Source organism: Caloenas nicobarica, chromosome 3 (assembly GCF_036013445.1).
Source record: "Caloenas nicobarica isolate bCalNic1 chromosome 3, bCalNic1.hap1, whole genome shotgun sequence".
Taxonomy (NCBI): Eukaryota; Metazoa; Chordata; class Aves; order Columbiformes; family Columbidae; genus Caloenas; species Caloenas nicobarica.
In genome coordinates, this window is record NC_088247.1 from 20,079,309 (window position 1) to 20,096,310 (window position 17,002).

The window sequence follows — 17,002 nt, forward strand, 5'->3', positions numbered from 1 at the left end:
TGAGTTCATCTCTGTTTCTGTAAGGAAAAGAAGGCTTAAGGTGATTAATTCCTGGAGCGGAAATCCCCCGCTGCAGAAAATATCTTCCTCCAGTTCCGATTACGGCATCTAAATTCTGCTGCGTGTTAAGTGCCTACATGTCCCTAGGTATTAGAAGAGGAGCATACATACCTCACTTGGATGTTAGAATTTTACTGTGCAGCTAAGCATAGAAACTGTGAGCTGTAATGCATTCGCTCCCTTGGTAAACTCGCAGTTCGTGACTCTCTGCTACCTCACAAGGAATTTGCGTCACAGCCAGAAGTTGAGTCATGCCTCTGAATCCTACTCCAGTGCCTTTTGCTTTAGACCATCCTTCCTATATTGGAAGTTCGTTTATACCAAGATTAGCAAATGATTTCTTGTTATTGAATGTTTGTGGGGACAATAAGAATAATGCACTAGAATTACTGATACATTTTACTATAGATCTAGCTTGGTCACGGTTTCTTCTGGGATGATCAAAGAGGATTAATGATTTGTTGGTTCTTAGTAACCATAAGGACTACTTCAGGAGAAGCGGATAAGCGAACAGTCATCTCAAACAAGAGGATATGTCATATATCATGACAGATATGATGAATATTCTCTGACATGGGTCTTATAGATGTTTGCATGTTGCTAGTCACCAAATTTTAAAAAAGCTGGTTTTGAATCCTGTTTCTCAGAGAATTCTCTGGATATCCCATACTTTGCGAAAGGAAGTAGAAGCAGCAAAGTCCCTACTAGGTGGATCGCTGCTCTGTAGACAATTTACTACGATAACTGTATTTTATATTCGTAAAGCTTTTTCAACTGCTAGTATCAAAACATTTCACAAATGTCAACCCAGTAGCCTCAATGCATTTTCTCTTTTTACGTGTTTGATTTCAAATCACACCAAAGGTCATGTTGCTTATGATTTGTAATATATTCAGAATAGCACATTGACTTACAAGACTGGTCATAGCAACTTTTTACCAGCATAAATTTAGGAGTTTGGGATGGAAACTGAGAGAAGAAAAAGATTGTTTATCTGTCTGAAAATGTAGGAATAATTCTGACAGAATGTAATTGCATGATTTTATTTTGAGCAGGGCTTTGAAATTAACATTTCTTGTTCTTAAAACACAGACACTTAGCTCTTCTTTTTAATTCCATGTGACATAAGGTATTACCAGCTTTACAGTCTTCTGTCCCTTCCACAATGGCGAGCTAAGAATTTGTTTCAGTGCTAGCGGCAAGGAAAGTGTACTGCTTTCTGAGTCATGGCACTGTCTCTGCAGCACCCGTGTGTTCCTGGGAAATACTGACACACTCAGAACTCGCGCAGCCTGGCTGTGCTAAGCTTGTGAGACCTAAAGAGACCACAGGGAAAGACGGATTCAGAAACTAAGTCAGTTATAAAACAAATATCATTTAAGAAAGAATGCAAATAAATTCTGACTACTGCGTTAAGTTCATATCTTAGCAGTCAAGCTTGCTCCTTCCAGTTACGTTATTAAAAGGATGTAGGAGGGAAGACTGAACAGTTAAAATGGCGTTGACTAGAGGTAGAACCACTTCTTTAAAATGTCAGCGTTTGAGCAAAACTATAAAACAGAGAAAACATTTAACTTTTTCTATCTACTATAATTCTCATTGTTAATTGAAAATTATAGCAGTCAGACTTAGAAATCAGTCTAATAGCTTGGGTAGAACCACAGCAGAACTATTACAGTTATTTAAGATTTGCTAGCAGCAATTTTTTTTCTTTTTTTGTCTTTTTTTTTTTTTTTTTTTTTTTACTTTTTATGTATACTGGGGGTTAAACTGATCTCTTGTGTAAGCAGGAATAGAATTTCATTACTCTTACACCAGGGCAGTTTGTAATTATGTTGCTATAAAAGTCTGTAAAAAAAAGAACTTCCCAGGTAGACAAAAGTTCTGAAAAACAGAAATGATACCAAACTGCCTAATTTTTAAGATGTAGAGAAATTTAGAATCATCTAGTACAGAGTCGGGAAAAATTTAACTGCTGGATACATTACAATATAACTTTACATGATGTCAGATACTTCGAACAGACATCATACCTGTGCAGCTTATCATCCATACCTTCAAAACCATCCAGGTATTATGGCTACTAAAATATCTTCTGATACCTGGCCCACCTTCTGGTTAATACATTAGCCTGTTAATTAGACAATGAGAGAAAAAAGTTTTTTACCATTAAATTTCTGCATCTGCGGTTTTCACAAAAAGCATTTAGTCACCTGAACCAGAATATAAGCACAAGCTTCCAGAGCATAACCTAAATAGAGCTTATGTACTGAACTCCAAGAGAAGGATCCGCAAAAATCTGTAGTTTACCCAACTTGTAATAGAAAACCCATGGATGCGTGCCTAGAGGTGCTGCCAGCTCAGACCAGGCTGTGCTGCTGGGTGCTTCCTACACGCCGCAGCGCTGGAGATTTGCAGATCACTTGTACCTGCACCAGCATCCTCTGACCCGGTAGGCACAGCGGGTGTTCTCTGCCTCTGCTCACACTGACATACAGAGACAGCACAGATTTCTGTGGTCAGCATAGCAGCCACCTCCCGTTTCACTGAAAAGTTTTGTGACAGTTGTACATCCCGGACCAGCAAAGAGAACGCTATCTCAGGAAGCACAAGCACATTAAAGGATTCCTCTAGAGAAACCAGATCTGGAGCCATAGCAGATTGGGTGGATGGGTTTGGGAAAAAAAGAAAAAAAGAGAATAAGAGTCTTCCTTTATTTTGACAATTGTTTCAACCCGAATCGTTAAAAAAAAAAAAAAGCAGAAAACAGTACCACACTGCCTGTATCAAAAGAGAGAGTAATAAAGTAGCCATCCACACTACAGGCATGATTTTTGTACCTGCATGGAAAAATGTCATTTTGGATTATGAGTCATATTTTCAAGATGATGCCTAGGTCAGGGTTGCAAGTAGATTCAGACGTCAACAAGAGACAGCATTTGTTTCATGGTACTTCATATTTCTTAGCGTAGATATACCACATTCAACATGCTTGCTATAGTGACTCCCAGGATTATACACCTATATGTTATTACCATTGGGGAATTTATTCACTAAGGAACTTAGTCATCTAAACTGAAGTACTTTAAAGTGAAGTGTGCTGACATTTAATTTTGCCACAACTATTCCTGTTATAGATCTGTGCCCCAAATATATAGGGACCATTTTTAAAAGTGACTAACACATAGCTAACTTTCTTCCAATGAGACGTAAGTGTTAAGCATCGAATGCCTCAAACTATTCAAAAAATTAAAAGTAGTCTTTGAGGTGGCATACACTTTCTAAAAAGTTGCCTTTCATCTTATACAACTAAGGAATCCGTTCCTCTTCTTACCGTCTTCCTGTTACACACTTGGACTTCCAGCCATTTTCTGATTTAGGCTTTGGTCCTTGGACAGTGCACCATTCTGGACTTTCTCTATTCAGTCTTTGACTGTTGCTGCTTTTCCTGTCTGTGCATCTTTAAAACTGAGCAGCTGAACTTCAGAGAGGGATAACTGCCACATTTCCCTGTGAAATCTAGCCATAGGAGGTATATTGGCAGCAGATTTTCAATGGCAACTGCCATTTCCACCCACAACCCAGCTGCCACATTTAAATCATGCTGTGTGGGGCTTCCACTCCCTTGGGAGGCTATTTTAATTTTCTATCAGAGATTCTTCTACAGTCTAATAGAACTCACTGTCAGCTATAAAAAGTAACATATACTGTAGTATTTTTTTTTTAATCATGACATGAGTCAAGTTGGAGCCCACTATTCTGGACTAGAATGTGATGGAATTCAGTTAGTGGTTTGTGGTTTTGGTTTGGGGTTTTTTTTGGTTTTTTTTGTTTTTTTTCTTGAACAGGCATCCTTCCTTTCAGAAACATCAAAAGAGGCCAGATTAAGGCAAAGCCATTGAGGCCCCATTCTGGATATGTGGCTTTTGGAGTCATGTGTTTAAGCCAGTAGGTAAGCTTTCATTTTTAGACCAGAGCTTTTCTAATCCTTCTAACCATGAAAAAAAAAGGTAAAAAAAAAATTAATGAACTTAGCATAAGAGGTGCAGTTTTGCCCTTTGAGTCTGCCAAGAGCTTGAACCAACTTCTTTGACATATGTGAGCTTGTATCTTAGTGGAACTCCTACCTGCAAGACCCTCTGATATTACAACAAAACAACTTCTGTGTGCTGCAGGAGGAGACTAGTTTGGTAGATTATTAGCACAAGTAAATATGTGCTTTTCAGGGTGTAAGTCACAGGGCAGGAGGCGGTGCATGTGGCAGCATCTTCTTAGAGGTGAGAATAATGATCCACAATACCTGCCTCCTGCTTGCATGGGGTGGAAAAACAAATGCCGTTGTATTTATGTCTCTTGAAGGATGTGCCCTGTTACTGGCACACTGAGCAAAAGTTAGAGCAGGAGAACTGTGTGAGTCTAGAAGCCCAGATTGCTCTAACGCATCTCTGATAAGAACTGCTAGCAGGGACTCTAGTGACTGTTGGAAATTACATAATACTAAAATAGCTCTGTCCATCTAGAGAAAAGAACATCAAGTCTTGGTTATAAGTTTGTACTTACGCAGTAGTAAACTGCCACGGACAACAGCTAGTATCAAAATTTTGTCCTAGAAATTAGTCTCAAGGAGGTATAACGATAAATGTGTTTTAGAAATCCTCTTTACCTTAAACAGATTTTTATGGTAACTTTTTTTGGTGTAGAGCCCACTAAGAAAGCAAGCACTGTTAATATGGAAGAGAAACTTTCAGTTCCTTTGTAATAATATTTGCTAAATGTGTATTAATAATGATTAACATTTTCACCAAAAGTCCAATTCTAGCTGCAGCTCCATAATGCAATAAAATAGGCAGAATGCTGTCATTTCTATTCTGTTTTAGAATAATCATGTTTTCTTCATGTTATAGAAAGGCACAATCTTTTTACTTTTTTTTCCCCAAAATAGCAAGATTTAAACATCTCAATCCTCTAACAACAAGAATTTAGAGTATTTCACACTTGAATGACTCCTAACCAACTGTGCAAGACAAAGAACAGTATCCTGTAGCTTATACATAAGCAGTACATAAGCAATTAAGTGGTTGCAGCTTGTATCACTTTGTTTTTGTCATTTTTTTTCTGTAATTTCAGATATTTACTGATAACAGTAACCTGATAACCCATTCTTGTGTTAGAAGGCTGCTCCACAGTATTATTCCCTTCCATTGGTTATATTCTCTAGCCATTAGCTTTTTAGTTTAAGTAAGATACTTACTGCTATAGTTGCAGGAAAATTGGTGTATTGTATTACATTTCTTAATTCTGTGCCATATACCTTTCTTAGTTAAAATGAAGTTGAGAGCCAGTGCTATTGTGTATCTATGTAGAGATGATGGGAAGAGTACTTGTGATAAGAATCAGTAGTTGATAGTCGTATTATAGTAGCCCGATATTAGAGATGCGATAAAATGTTAGTGTACTCTATTACTCAATACTGAAGTACATGATAGAATGATAGTTTGACCTGCTGTGTTGTCGTTAAATATGATCTATTGAGTCTGTGTCTAAGGGTGTTGATTCTACTAATACATGCCTAGCCATGCTGGTAAATGATTGACAGTATAACTGCATGAATCACCTTTGATTTCCAGCAGTTTATTTCCCTTGATTTTTGAATGCTTGAACTTAGCATACTGAATTGCTTAAAAGCAATTATGTTTAAAATACTGGAATAGAAAGATCTCATATCATGTCCAAGGCTCAAGCATTGTGACTGTGAAAAGAACTTTTGTAACACAGATGTGCTCTTGTAGCGTATCTTAACCCTTTCACATTGATGAATGATGCATTATGAACTTTTCCCTTTTCATTATATCATGTTATCATGAAAAAGAAATAAATTGGAACCTGCCCTTCCCTTTACCTGTAAACAGAGTTGTCATTACCACTGTGGCTGAAAATATGGGATCCACACAAAGCTGGACATCTTGGCAACTCCAGGTACTGCTTTGATTTAGCTCAGTGTAGCCAACCTCATTTTCGTCTGTATGTAGAAAAATAGAGGGTTTTCTTTCCCAATGTTTTTCTTCCAGTTTAGATGTCTGAAATAAATGTGGACTTCAGGATTTTGAGTTAGTGCAGAAGTGGTCACTGGATTTGCATGTTCCCATTTTTACGTGTCTGGGTCACATCTAAATCAACATTGAAGTGTACAGAATCAATAGCCTCTTAGCAAAACTTGATTATATGCATTTCATCTAATGAATCAATATGAGTCATTAAACCTGTACTCTTTGCACTGTCCTAGTTTCTTTGATCAGTCCCTGCATTCAAGGGTCTGGCAACAAGACAATCAATTGTGGCTTCCGGCTCTTGAACGCACAGTTAAGTTGGGTATTTGCCATTCTAAGAGTAGAGTGCAACTACAGCATTTGTCTGACATTGGATCATGCAGGTAGTCTTGAAAAGATAGCCAAAATATAGGGAGGAGAATTATTTGTAAGTGATACAGCAGCTGTGGAGAGGAAAGAAGCAGGGCTTTGGTTTTCTCTTTATAAAAGTGTTGTGGTATGTGGGTTTGAAATCTGCTAGATACTACCTTTGTTGGTAATGGACATACAATATATTAAAAAAAACAGAGAGAAAAAGAGTTGGATTTCTCTCATTTTTATTGGATTCCTAAGTGATAGAAATATAAGTTAATCACCATTAACTCCCTTTATTGTCAGTGGAGAGATAGGCAGTGTCTAAGAAAGGTGAGATGAATTGCCTCCCAGGAGGTCCCAGTTTCTCTGCATTGACTTATGAAGGGAGCTTAACTTGACATGTATAGACTTAGTTTTTAGAAGCCTAGGGGTAGGTGAGAGATGAACCCCATCTGTGACATCATAAGTCATGGGGCAATCAAATATTATATTGATTTATTTATATAAATACTTTTGAATGATCTACAACTGCAGGGCTTGTACTTTGCTAACCTGTGCTGCCACACAAGTTTTTAGCATCATTATTTGTTACATTTATTTTTTACATCTTGTTTTAAATGAGCTCTCCAGGGCTGAGATTTTTCCTGTATATTTGTACAACACCTAGCAATACATTACTGTGCCTCATTTTTCTCCACTGAACAGTTATTGGATTCAACCAATTAAATAAACTTACTGTTTAAATGGGTTAATTCTTGCAAAACTTAAAGTTTCCTTCCAGTTGTCATGGCTTAAGAGCAGAGTTTGGCAATGGGTGAAAGAGTTTTGCCAGCCAGAGGGCAGATGAGCCAGTAAATTTGCCACTGTTCATCACAAGGTTCAGATCTGCCAGTTTGGAGTCTCAGTGAATAGGGGTGAGGAGGTGCTTGACATTGGAGATGTATAGGATCCAATTAAATAAAAGATCTTCGTTTTGACTTAACTTACTGTGACTCTATTCATTTCATCAAAGCTAGTCCACTTAATTTTGTTTAAAAATACATATTTCAATATTTGAATTTCTAAAAAGAAAATACATAAGTTTTGAGCTCCATCATTTACTTCCGGCACATCATTCTATTCTCATGAGTTTTTTACTCCTGACTCCTTTTCCAATGCTTTTTAAAAAACATACTAATTTTTCTATAGGGCTTATTTGGTTAAACAATGCTATACACCTGAGTAAATCAGTGCTATGTTTGTAGCTATTTGTGTGTTTAAAAAAGCTCTGAAGAGCAAAAGGACTGAGTTGGCTTTTAAAGCTCTGTGAAGAAAATATCACAGCTTCTGCCTTTACCTTTTGAGATCCAGCATGCTTCTGGTCACTTCTGTCATTTTTTTCAGTATTCCATAAAGCACTACACAAATATTTGAAACACCAGAAGGAAAAAAGGGGTAGAATGCTCTATATTGCATTCATTCCTATGAGAAAAGCTTGTACCTGTTCAGGTAAATTAACAGTTTTCACTGAACTGAAATATTATTGTACCTAATCTGAAAAGTCAACAAACTTCTATTTGGTACAAATAAGTGAAGTAAAGATGATGTGTTTTGACACTGCACATATAAAAGCATTCCCTGCTTATAATAATCTGATTTACTGAACTAGAAGCAGAAGTTAGTGGGCAAGTCTGAAATACAGTAGAACTGTGGAGATGACTTTATTGTATTTTTGAAGATAATTGTTAGTTTTAATTATAGTTTAAATAGATAATAACATAGTAATTTAGGCCACTTTTACGAAAATATTTAGGCATGTAAAACGTGGATGGCAACACAGATTTTCCAAAGCATTGACTCTGGATCGGTGCCTGTCTCCAGCTGAGAAGACAGGAGTGAAGGCAGTGATTGTGTAAGTGGCCTTAGATGCTGTGGTGCTTGGCGGTGCGATGGTTGCAGGAAGCATGCCTAATTCTGGAACAGTATTCAAGGCTCTGGCTCACTTGCCAGCAGGTTTCTGGAAAGCAGATTCAGATAAATTAGTCTGCTAGATTGGGATTCATAGCAGGCAGGATGCTAGCACAGAGAATTTTAATCCAGCTTGTTGGAACCACCAAAACCCGAGTGTCCTAGCTCTTTCTTGTAGGCTGCACTTAGCCATCTCTGAGAAATGAAAGCTCAAAAAACTCCATGTCCTTCTTGAACTTTAGCTTGTTGCTCTTCCCGTTTTCCCTTCTGTAGCGTAGTGATTAGAATACTCAGCAAAGTTCTTTACCTTTCCCAGCCTGGAAAGGCGCAGCTCAATATCTCCCCTATTCCAGGACAGTACTCAGACATTACATGGGACTTCCAGGGGATAGAAAACATTCCTGACCGGGTGGCTTAGAGAGCAAAAATGATTTTGCACAAATGATTTGACTCTACTGCCACACAGTTATTGCTGTCCACTGGGTTTGCTGCTTGTTCCTGTAGTAACTTGGCATACTTTAAGCAGTGATTTAAATAAGAATGGAAAATCATCCTCAGCTAAAGGAGTTTATTCTTGCAATTGAGTAGGCAAATCACTAGACTGGGGTCAGTCTCTTTTCCTGAATTTATTATGATTCTTTCATTCCTGTCAATTCAATGGTCCAGCTTCAACAGGAGTCCTACCAACTTCTCTCCTAGTAGTGCACAGTCTGCTGGGAACAGCATCCTTCTGGAGTGCAGGGAGTTCAACCTGTAGGGTTTGGTGGAATCCAAATATTTATTTTCTGCTCAAATGCTATCAATTGATAGTATCAGCCCTTTAATGCTGAAAGTAGTCACTGCTTTGAGGGTGATTTAATAGGATGCAGTGTTATGCAAATTAATTAGGTTTGCCCATTCTTTGAAGATTGGATTTGATGGAGGACTTATCTGCAAAATGCCTTTTTTTGCAGTATCCTAAAAGTCTTCTTCTGGAGATACAGACTTGGAAGTTGTCTGGTCCAAACCAAAAATAATACGACATCCAGTGGGACAAGTGTAAATGCCTTGGGAACTTTCTGCCTAAAGCCTTAAGCAGAAGTTTGCTTCCAAGCAGAGTCTTCCTAATTTATTATCCTCAACTCTATATGATAAAATACCATCTCAGTGCCACTTCAGACACTTAAGTGCTTTTTGATAACCTCACTTGGCATCTATACAGTAAATTTTTAGATTCTATTACCTGCCAAATGTTTTGGTTTATGTTAAATTAAATTCTCGCATGAAAAAAGAAAGAATGATAGCACTGTTGCTGGGGCACTTTTTAGGTTGGAAAAACACTTTGTAAGATTTTTCAAAGTACTAATGAGGGGAAAAAAAAAGATAGCAAACTTCCAAGAAAAGTTATTTAGATTTAAGGCATAAATTGCCATAATCTTATTTTTCTTGACTTAGATCTTATAGCATGAGGCTTCTGAAATAATGGATTCAATAGGAAAGAGATACAAACTAAGAAAAAGGGCTGGTAGTATTTAAAGCTGACTGAACCTTTACTAGTCACATGAGCTCCCTCTGTAATTCATGTGAGGCAATAAGACACTCTAAGAGGAAAGTTCTCCAGGCATAGGTGTCATGTCCCATCTTTGATGTGTAAGTTGGAGAGGAGAATATTAATCAATAATCTGATTTAGAAAATCCCTTTGAATTCTCTGGTCCTATACATGTTTAAACAGATAGGTTTAATTGTTATAACTTAGAAATAATAACCATACTAATTATGCTGAAAATGATACTGAATTAGTAATAAAGTATATAAAAATCAATAAGTTTAGCTCTGGGGAAGAAATATGTATTTCCTCAAGAAAGGTCCTACTGAATGTATCAATGAATAGCATCATATGTTTTAATGAATAAAAATTGCGTGAGAGTTAAATAATATCATAAATCATCTTCTAAATAAGGAGCATAAATTCATATATTATTTCTTACATTTCTTCAATTATTAATGTCTATATGTCCTCTTGGAGCTTATTGCTATAAAATTCAACAGCGTTCTTTCCACAAGAATTATTCATGACATGTTCCAAAAACCGGAGATGACTGAGACACACAGCAAAGCAGCGTGGAATATTTAAAAGTGTGTTTCAGGAAGCCCAGATGTATATTCTGCTGATAGCCAAGAGAGCTGAAGCGTGAGGGGAAAACAAGACAAACCCAGCTGACCAAGGAAATACAGTGAGCAATAAAAGGACGGATAAAGGCATACAAGACAGATAAATCAATGGGGTCATTGCTTTGAGCAGGGATAAACAAGTCTGAAAAATAAGCAAATAAGGGGATGATCACAAAAGCCAAAACTGGAAATGGAGAGAAAATTGCAGAAGCTGTAGGGACAAACAACAATAGATTTCACAAATATACGAGGAGCAAGAGGTCAGTGGAGAGACTGTCGTCTCCGTGTGTGGTCGGAAGGGGAGGTTGGGGGCAGAGGCTGCCGGGAAGCCAGCGCTGCCTTCCCCTCGGTGCGCTCACCGGAGAGACCGCAGGGAACGTGCCAGAATCACAGAAAAGTGTCCTGGAGGCAGAATCTGAAAAATTAATGAAACGGAGGATGGGAAAAGAACAGGTTAGGAAAGAAAAAGAAGAAAATAGGGCAGCTAAGCAGGAGGCATCAGGTCTGCCGACCTCTTTCCTGGGTTTCTGAGAGACATGGATATTTTTTTTAACTTTCTTGGACTATGAAGTCTGTAGTGTGTGAGGTGTCTATAAGCTATATAAGGTATATAGTCAAAGAACAGAAGGGAGCCAGTGCAAGACAGTATTTTAAAGGTTTTATAAGAAAAACCCATGCAATGGTAGGTTTATAAACCGCAAATCCAAGCAAAGGTAAGACGAAATTCAGGATTGTAGAGGAAATGGACAGCACTTTGGTACAAGTTAATCAGGAAAAAGTTCACAAAGGCTGAGTCAGAGTTAACTAACATAACGGATATCCTTGGAAAAGTGACATCTTCCCAAATCTATAGTGCCGGACCCAACCCTTAAAATATACAAATGTTTGTTTCTGTTAGTTGCTGCTGTGTCCTCAATTTTATTCTATGAGCAAAGGCACTGTGAATAGATAAATAAAGTGAAAAACTAAGGTCAAGTTCACAACTCGAATAGCTGAGTTGCAAATAGTTATTTAATGAGATTTATAAAAGCATCAAAGCTGATGAGGCAGCTAACTGGCATTGATTTCCATTGCTAGTTGTGCACTTTCCAGGGTGGCCTGAATCCCAAGTAATGGCTAAAATCCTCACAAACTTTGTAAAATGTTGTGTAGAAAAGCATAAAACCATGAAAAAAAAAGATTAAATATGACCAGAAATGGCAATGACAACAATTTATTTCAACCTTTGACCAATAACTTGTATATAAAAGTTCATACAATTAAATTTAGATGCCAAATACAAAATTTAAACAGTAGTTCAAAACAAAATAGATGTATTTGTTATCCTACTGTGTTCTTCCCCAATTCCTAGACTATTGTGAATTCCAAAGGGGACTGTTTGGGGGCATTACTGGATGAAAACTTTTGCAAGTATGTAGTGTTTTTAACTGAACAAAGATTGTGGCAGCGTGGGGTTAATGTTCTGTCTTCAATGTGACAAAATAAAGATCAGAGTTTTGAGAAAATATCATTTAATGATAATGGTATTGAAGAAGCTGTAGTGAGGGCAGTGTGCATCACAAAAAGGAAGAGAAATCAAGAAAGCAAGACACATCCACTCAATAAATGTTATCCTGTCGGCTTAAATCCCATTGAACTGATATTCAAGTTTCTAAAATCTGCCTGAGCCCCAGGCTGTGGCCCACTCGTGTTTTCCAGGCTGCAGCCTCTGTCAGGCACCTAAATTAAACAGGTTCCTCCCTAATTATCCAGTCATTTCCCTGGGCACAACATACGCTAAAATTCTAGCTCTGAGGAAAAATTCATCTGCGTTTTCTCAGAGCTCCACGTGGAGAGTTTAAATAGACAGTTCCTGAACCTCCATAGCACCAGGGGAAGGACCTAAATAAACCTTCTGTGGTCAGAACTACAACAGACAGTGCTCCTCTTTTGCCCCAGGTTTCAGGCACTTTCCAGACTGATGGAGATTGAATTCCTCTTTGTGCCCGACTGTAATGATGTGGGATATTTTCCATGAAAATGTGTCCTGTCTTTCCTCTTGGTTCTAGGCAGCTGGGTCCTGGCCAAGAGCAGGTCTCACAGGGCGAGGGGCAGGACAGCCATTTGGCAGTGAGCAAGAGTGGTGACCTAGGGACAAAGATTTCCAATGTATTTATTGGTTTTACACTGAAGCATCTCAAATATACTCCAAAAATGCCAGAAGCTTAGCCTTCTCTTTTCCCACGTTTAGGGTCCTCCAAATTAGTGAAGATTTGGGCTTTTCCTTGCCTGCTGTGTATCAGACCGAGTTTCTTGCCGCCAGGTGCACAGGGGCGCATCTTCTAGAAGGGCTCTTCTCTAGGACATGTCACGCTACCTGCTGGGTGGAGCCTGGTCCTGGCATCTGGAGGATATGGGTGTATTCCCCCTCTAGCCTGCACTGTTTGACCTTGACTTTGACGGTGGTGCCTGGAAACTTTATCCCATTAGGACTACTGCCCCATACCCACTCCCAAATGAGAAGGATTGTAATCTGGTTAGATGGAGGTACTTGAAGTTTACTCAGTATTTCTTGATAGTGTTAATGGAGTGATGTGTTTAATTTGGGTATGCTGGATTAGATTTTAAAGACATGTGTAGTCCCTACGCAGAAAGGTGCCTGTGTTATGCAGAGAAGGTTTCCCTTAGGAGGTTTTCAATGATGAATACCATCTTTTGTGACTGTACACGTTCTTTAGTTACGTGTGTGCCAGGCAGCCTGAGCCAGGCTACTGTGAACAAGTGCTTTAAAATTTAGGTAAGACAATGGCTAAATTAGACACTTAAATAAAATGGTGAGGCACTTAAATAAAATGCTTGTTACCTAAGTAGCGGTTTAAGTAATTGAAATGCATAGCTGCTGGGATGAAATTAAATCAGGCCAAGATCAAGACCATGCAGACACCACAAAGAGCACATCTGTAGTACTAAATGAGGTGAAACCCCCTATTTTTCAGTGGTCTGTCAATAGAAAATGAGGCATTATTAGAGTGGAAGAAAATGATAAAGATCCTCAGTGTTTTTTAATGGAGATAAAAGGAACAAAAATATAATGTAGAAGAGGAAGTTATAGGTAGATATGCGGTAAGGGCTGGAAAGAACAGTTTAAATGTCCCAAAACTAGTTAGTCACAGGAAGAAGACTAAAACCCAATGTAGCCTGAGTAGCATTTATAATCACACAATGAAAAAGTTCAGAGGAAGTTCTTTAAAGAAAAAAGTAATTTGTGTGTGCAGTCACTCTGGGTAGGAGATTATACAGGTTACACAAGGGTGATCAGGTTCAACAAGCACAGATTATATGACCTTTGAGAAACACGTGGCCACTCTGGTAGAAGATCAGATGATCGGTGAGGAAGTGGTACTCAGCTTTGAAAAGATGTACTTCCTTCAGTGACAAATGATTTTGTTTATTGCTTGGTTGGTGTTGTTTGGTTTGGTTTGGGGTTTTTTTGTTTGTTTCTTTGGTTGGTTGGTTTTGTTTATTTTTATTTTTTAAATGTGAGAACACTTGCAACACTGGCCATGAAAACTATTTTGGTTGTGTTGAGGAGCTTGCTTTCCCATTAACCCAGCCTTGGAGCATATAATGGAGCATTGTAGTGGAGAATTCAAGAGCAATTTGTCACTAATGATAGTAACAGCAAACAAGCATTAAGAATGTGGTTGTATTTTCATTATTTAAATAGCACTGAAACATATCTTAATTTTACACAATCAAACCCTTACTGAATGTTACAAAATTATGAAGCATTTCTTTATTCCTGATTGTTGTACTAATAGCTAACAGGTAGGATCACATTGCTGTTTTTTTAACTATATTCATCTGCCTTAGAAAAGAGTTTAACATGCAGAAGAGAGAAAAGCAAGAGAAGGAAAAACATACATTTGTATCAGTTCTGTAACTGTTATGCTGGCATGTACATGTGATACTTTCAGGCAAATAGCAGTTTTTTGCAATTTCACAGGTTTTGTAAGTGTCCTCCTCCTTGGTCGTTATTACCTAAGTTGCATTTTAATTTCCAAACATGCATTTTGAGAACAGCAAGTAAGCATGGTGTAAATTTAGAATATATGACTAAATGACATGAGTTATACAATCTAACCTACAGAAATCTGCAAGGTAGTGTAACAATTTGCATCTTTTATTTTTGCACAGTGTTTATGGCTGTCCTTTGGCAAAAAAACGAAAAACACAAGACAAGCAACCCCAAGAACCAGCCCCCAAAAGAAAACCCTTTGTGGTTAAAGCAGACAACTCTTCGGTAGATGAGTGCTATGAAACTGATGGAACAGAGGAGATGGATGAAAAGGAAGAGGAAGAAGAAGAAGAGGATGAAGAAGAGGAGGAATATTCTGATGATAACGAGGAGCAAGGTGACGAGGAGGAGGATGATGAGGAGATAGATCGAGAAGAAGAAGAGGAGATTGAAGAAGAAGAAGAGGAGGATGAAGAGGAAGGTGAAGATGTGGAGGATGAAGAGGAGGAGGAGGAAGAAGAGGAGGAGGAAGAAGAGGAGGAGGAGGAAGAACGTGGTAATAATCAGAGTATTAGTAAAAAGTAAACAATGTGTGTTTTCTGGGTTAATCTTCTAGTGTGGCGTGTGAGGATTTAGCTGTGTGGTTCTCATTAAAGCTAATGGAAGTCATGCAGCTAAATCTCTCTGCTCCATACTGAAAATATACCCCACTGTGTTCTCTTAACATTTATTTCAATAAGTCTGTCTTCCAAATATTTTTTAATACACCAGCACTCACATTTCAAACAAGGAGGGTGGAGGTGTGTTTGTGCTAAAAATGCTTGCATAAAATATAATCCTAGTAATGGATTGATACAGGCACTTACCAGGAGAATATTCACAAAGGTACAAGCAAAGCATCAACTACAGCTGGGTACCTGTACTGATCATTTGCAAGTGTATTTGCTGGATCTGCTTATATAATGTCAATGGTTGCCCACATAAATGCTGTCACAAGTTTGAAGATAATATTTGTGAGCAAAAATGGGCTTCTTCTCTTTGAAAATTTTGCCCCATACTCTTTCCTATTCCAAGAAACTATTCAGAATGAACTATTACAATATACTTTGGTTCTTTGAGACTTGATTGCGTATACTTTAGTTGATTCTATTGAAAAAATAGAGAGTGAGAGGTTAACAAAGGTAAAATCCTTCTAAAATTCATATATTTTGTTTATCATACCATGGCATAAATGCCATTTAGACATACAGGTCACTGGTAGTAACCAAATTAATGTAGTAGCAGTATGATTAACTTATTCACCTTTATCTTTTTTTGGGATATTGGACTCTATATAACCACTATTTTCAAAATATGTAATAAGTGTCCACTTACTCATGAGTCCATATGCTGATGACAGACATCATAATGCACTGGGGTGAAATGAAAGAGTCATGCAAAAATTAATGAGCTATCTAAAAAGTATTTTGTTCCCATTTCCAGGGAACACGTTTTTGGTTGGGTAGATTCACCTTTCTAACCAATAAAAATATAAGAAAAGCTTTCAGCACTCCTCAGTTGGATTCCTCTTAGGAACCAGGTATGAAAGTTGTGTGACTTTTGTTTCAGCATTCTGTAAGGTCAGATCTTAAATCTCATAGAAAGACTTTGGAAGTATTCTTTCCATTTGGGCAAGATGGTGGCCAGCTGGGTGGCTATAAGCATTTTCTCAGATATCTGAACCTGTAGCATTTCCTCAATTGTTTAAATTTGCCAGCAAAATTGGTAGAGCATAAATGGCCAATCTTAAAAGACACATGAGTTTGATGCACCAGGGAAACCGTGTCCTTTGGCAGGGAACTCTGCTGTTTCAGACCCTGGAAGAGAAGCTGTGTTAGATGAGGCTAATGTGCAACTGCTGTTGCTGTCCTGATGGGCAAACACAGGATGTCTAGCAGTTTCTTCAGGAGATAATGGTGACTGAGCTTCTTGGTGCTTAGGTTATGGTGCGACTTCTGCTGTGGTTTCAGCTGACATGAAAAACTTTGAATCTACACTATCAAAAATGATAAAAGGAAAAAAAATAAGCAAAGCTCAAGAAAATTGCTTCTGGCAAGCCAGCAGGCTTGATACTCACTTTACTTTTACTATCATAATGAAACACAGTGGTTTAATTATTCCAACAAAGTTACAGATGTAATTAGTAGTCCTAATCAATCTACAGAGGCTGACATTGCTTTTTGACTGCTTTCCTTCCATATATAGTAGGCTGTGGTTAAGAACTGCAAAAACTCTAGAGAAGTACCTGCATTAGCTGCTCTGCATATTACATGGAATTAAAACTTATACAGGTCAAGCTTTTCTTAGGATCCCATGTTATTCCAGTCATGATACATATGTACATTAATAAATACATATATGTTCTACGTCAAATATTAGTCATTAAGAAAATATCCTCATAAAATG

General features: G+C 37.9%; 1 protein-coding gene across 1 annotated transcript in view; it reads left to right on the forward strand.

Moving 5' to 3' along the window:
- MYT1L (myelin transcription factor 1 like) overlaps positions 1 to 17,002 on the forward strand; it is a 220,148-nt gene that overhangs the window by 99,880 nt on the left and 103,266 nt on the right. Inside the window, exon 5 of the mRNA XM_065630596.1 lies at positions 14,737 to 15,110. Within this exon, the coding sequence (XP_065486668.1) occupies positions 14,737 to 15,110 (374 nt within the window). The remainder of the gene's footprint in view (positions 1 to 14,736; positions 15,111 to 17,002) is intronic.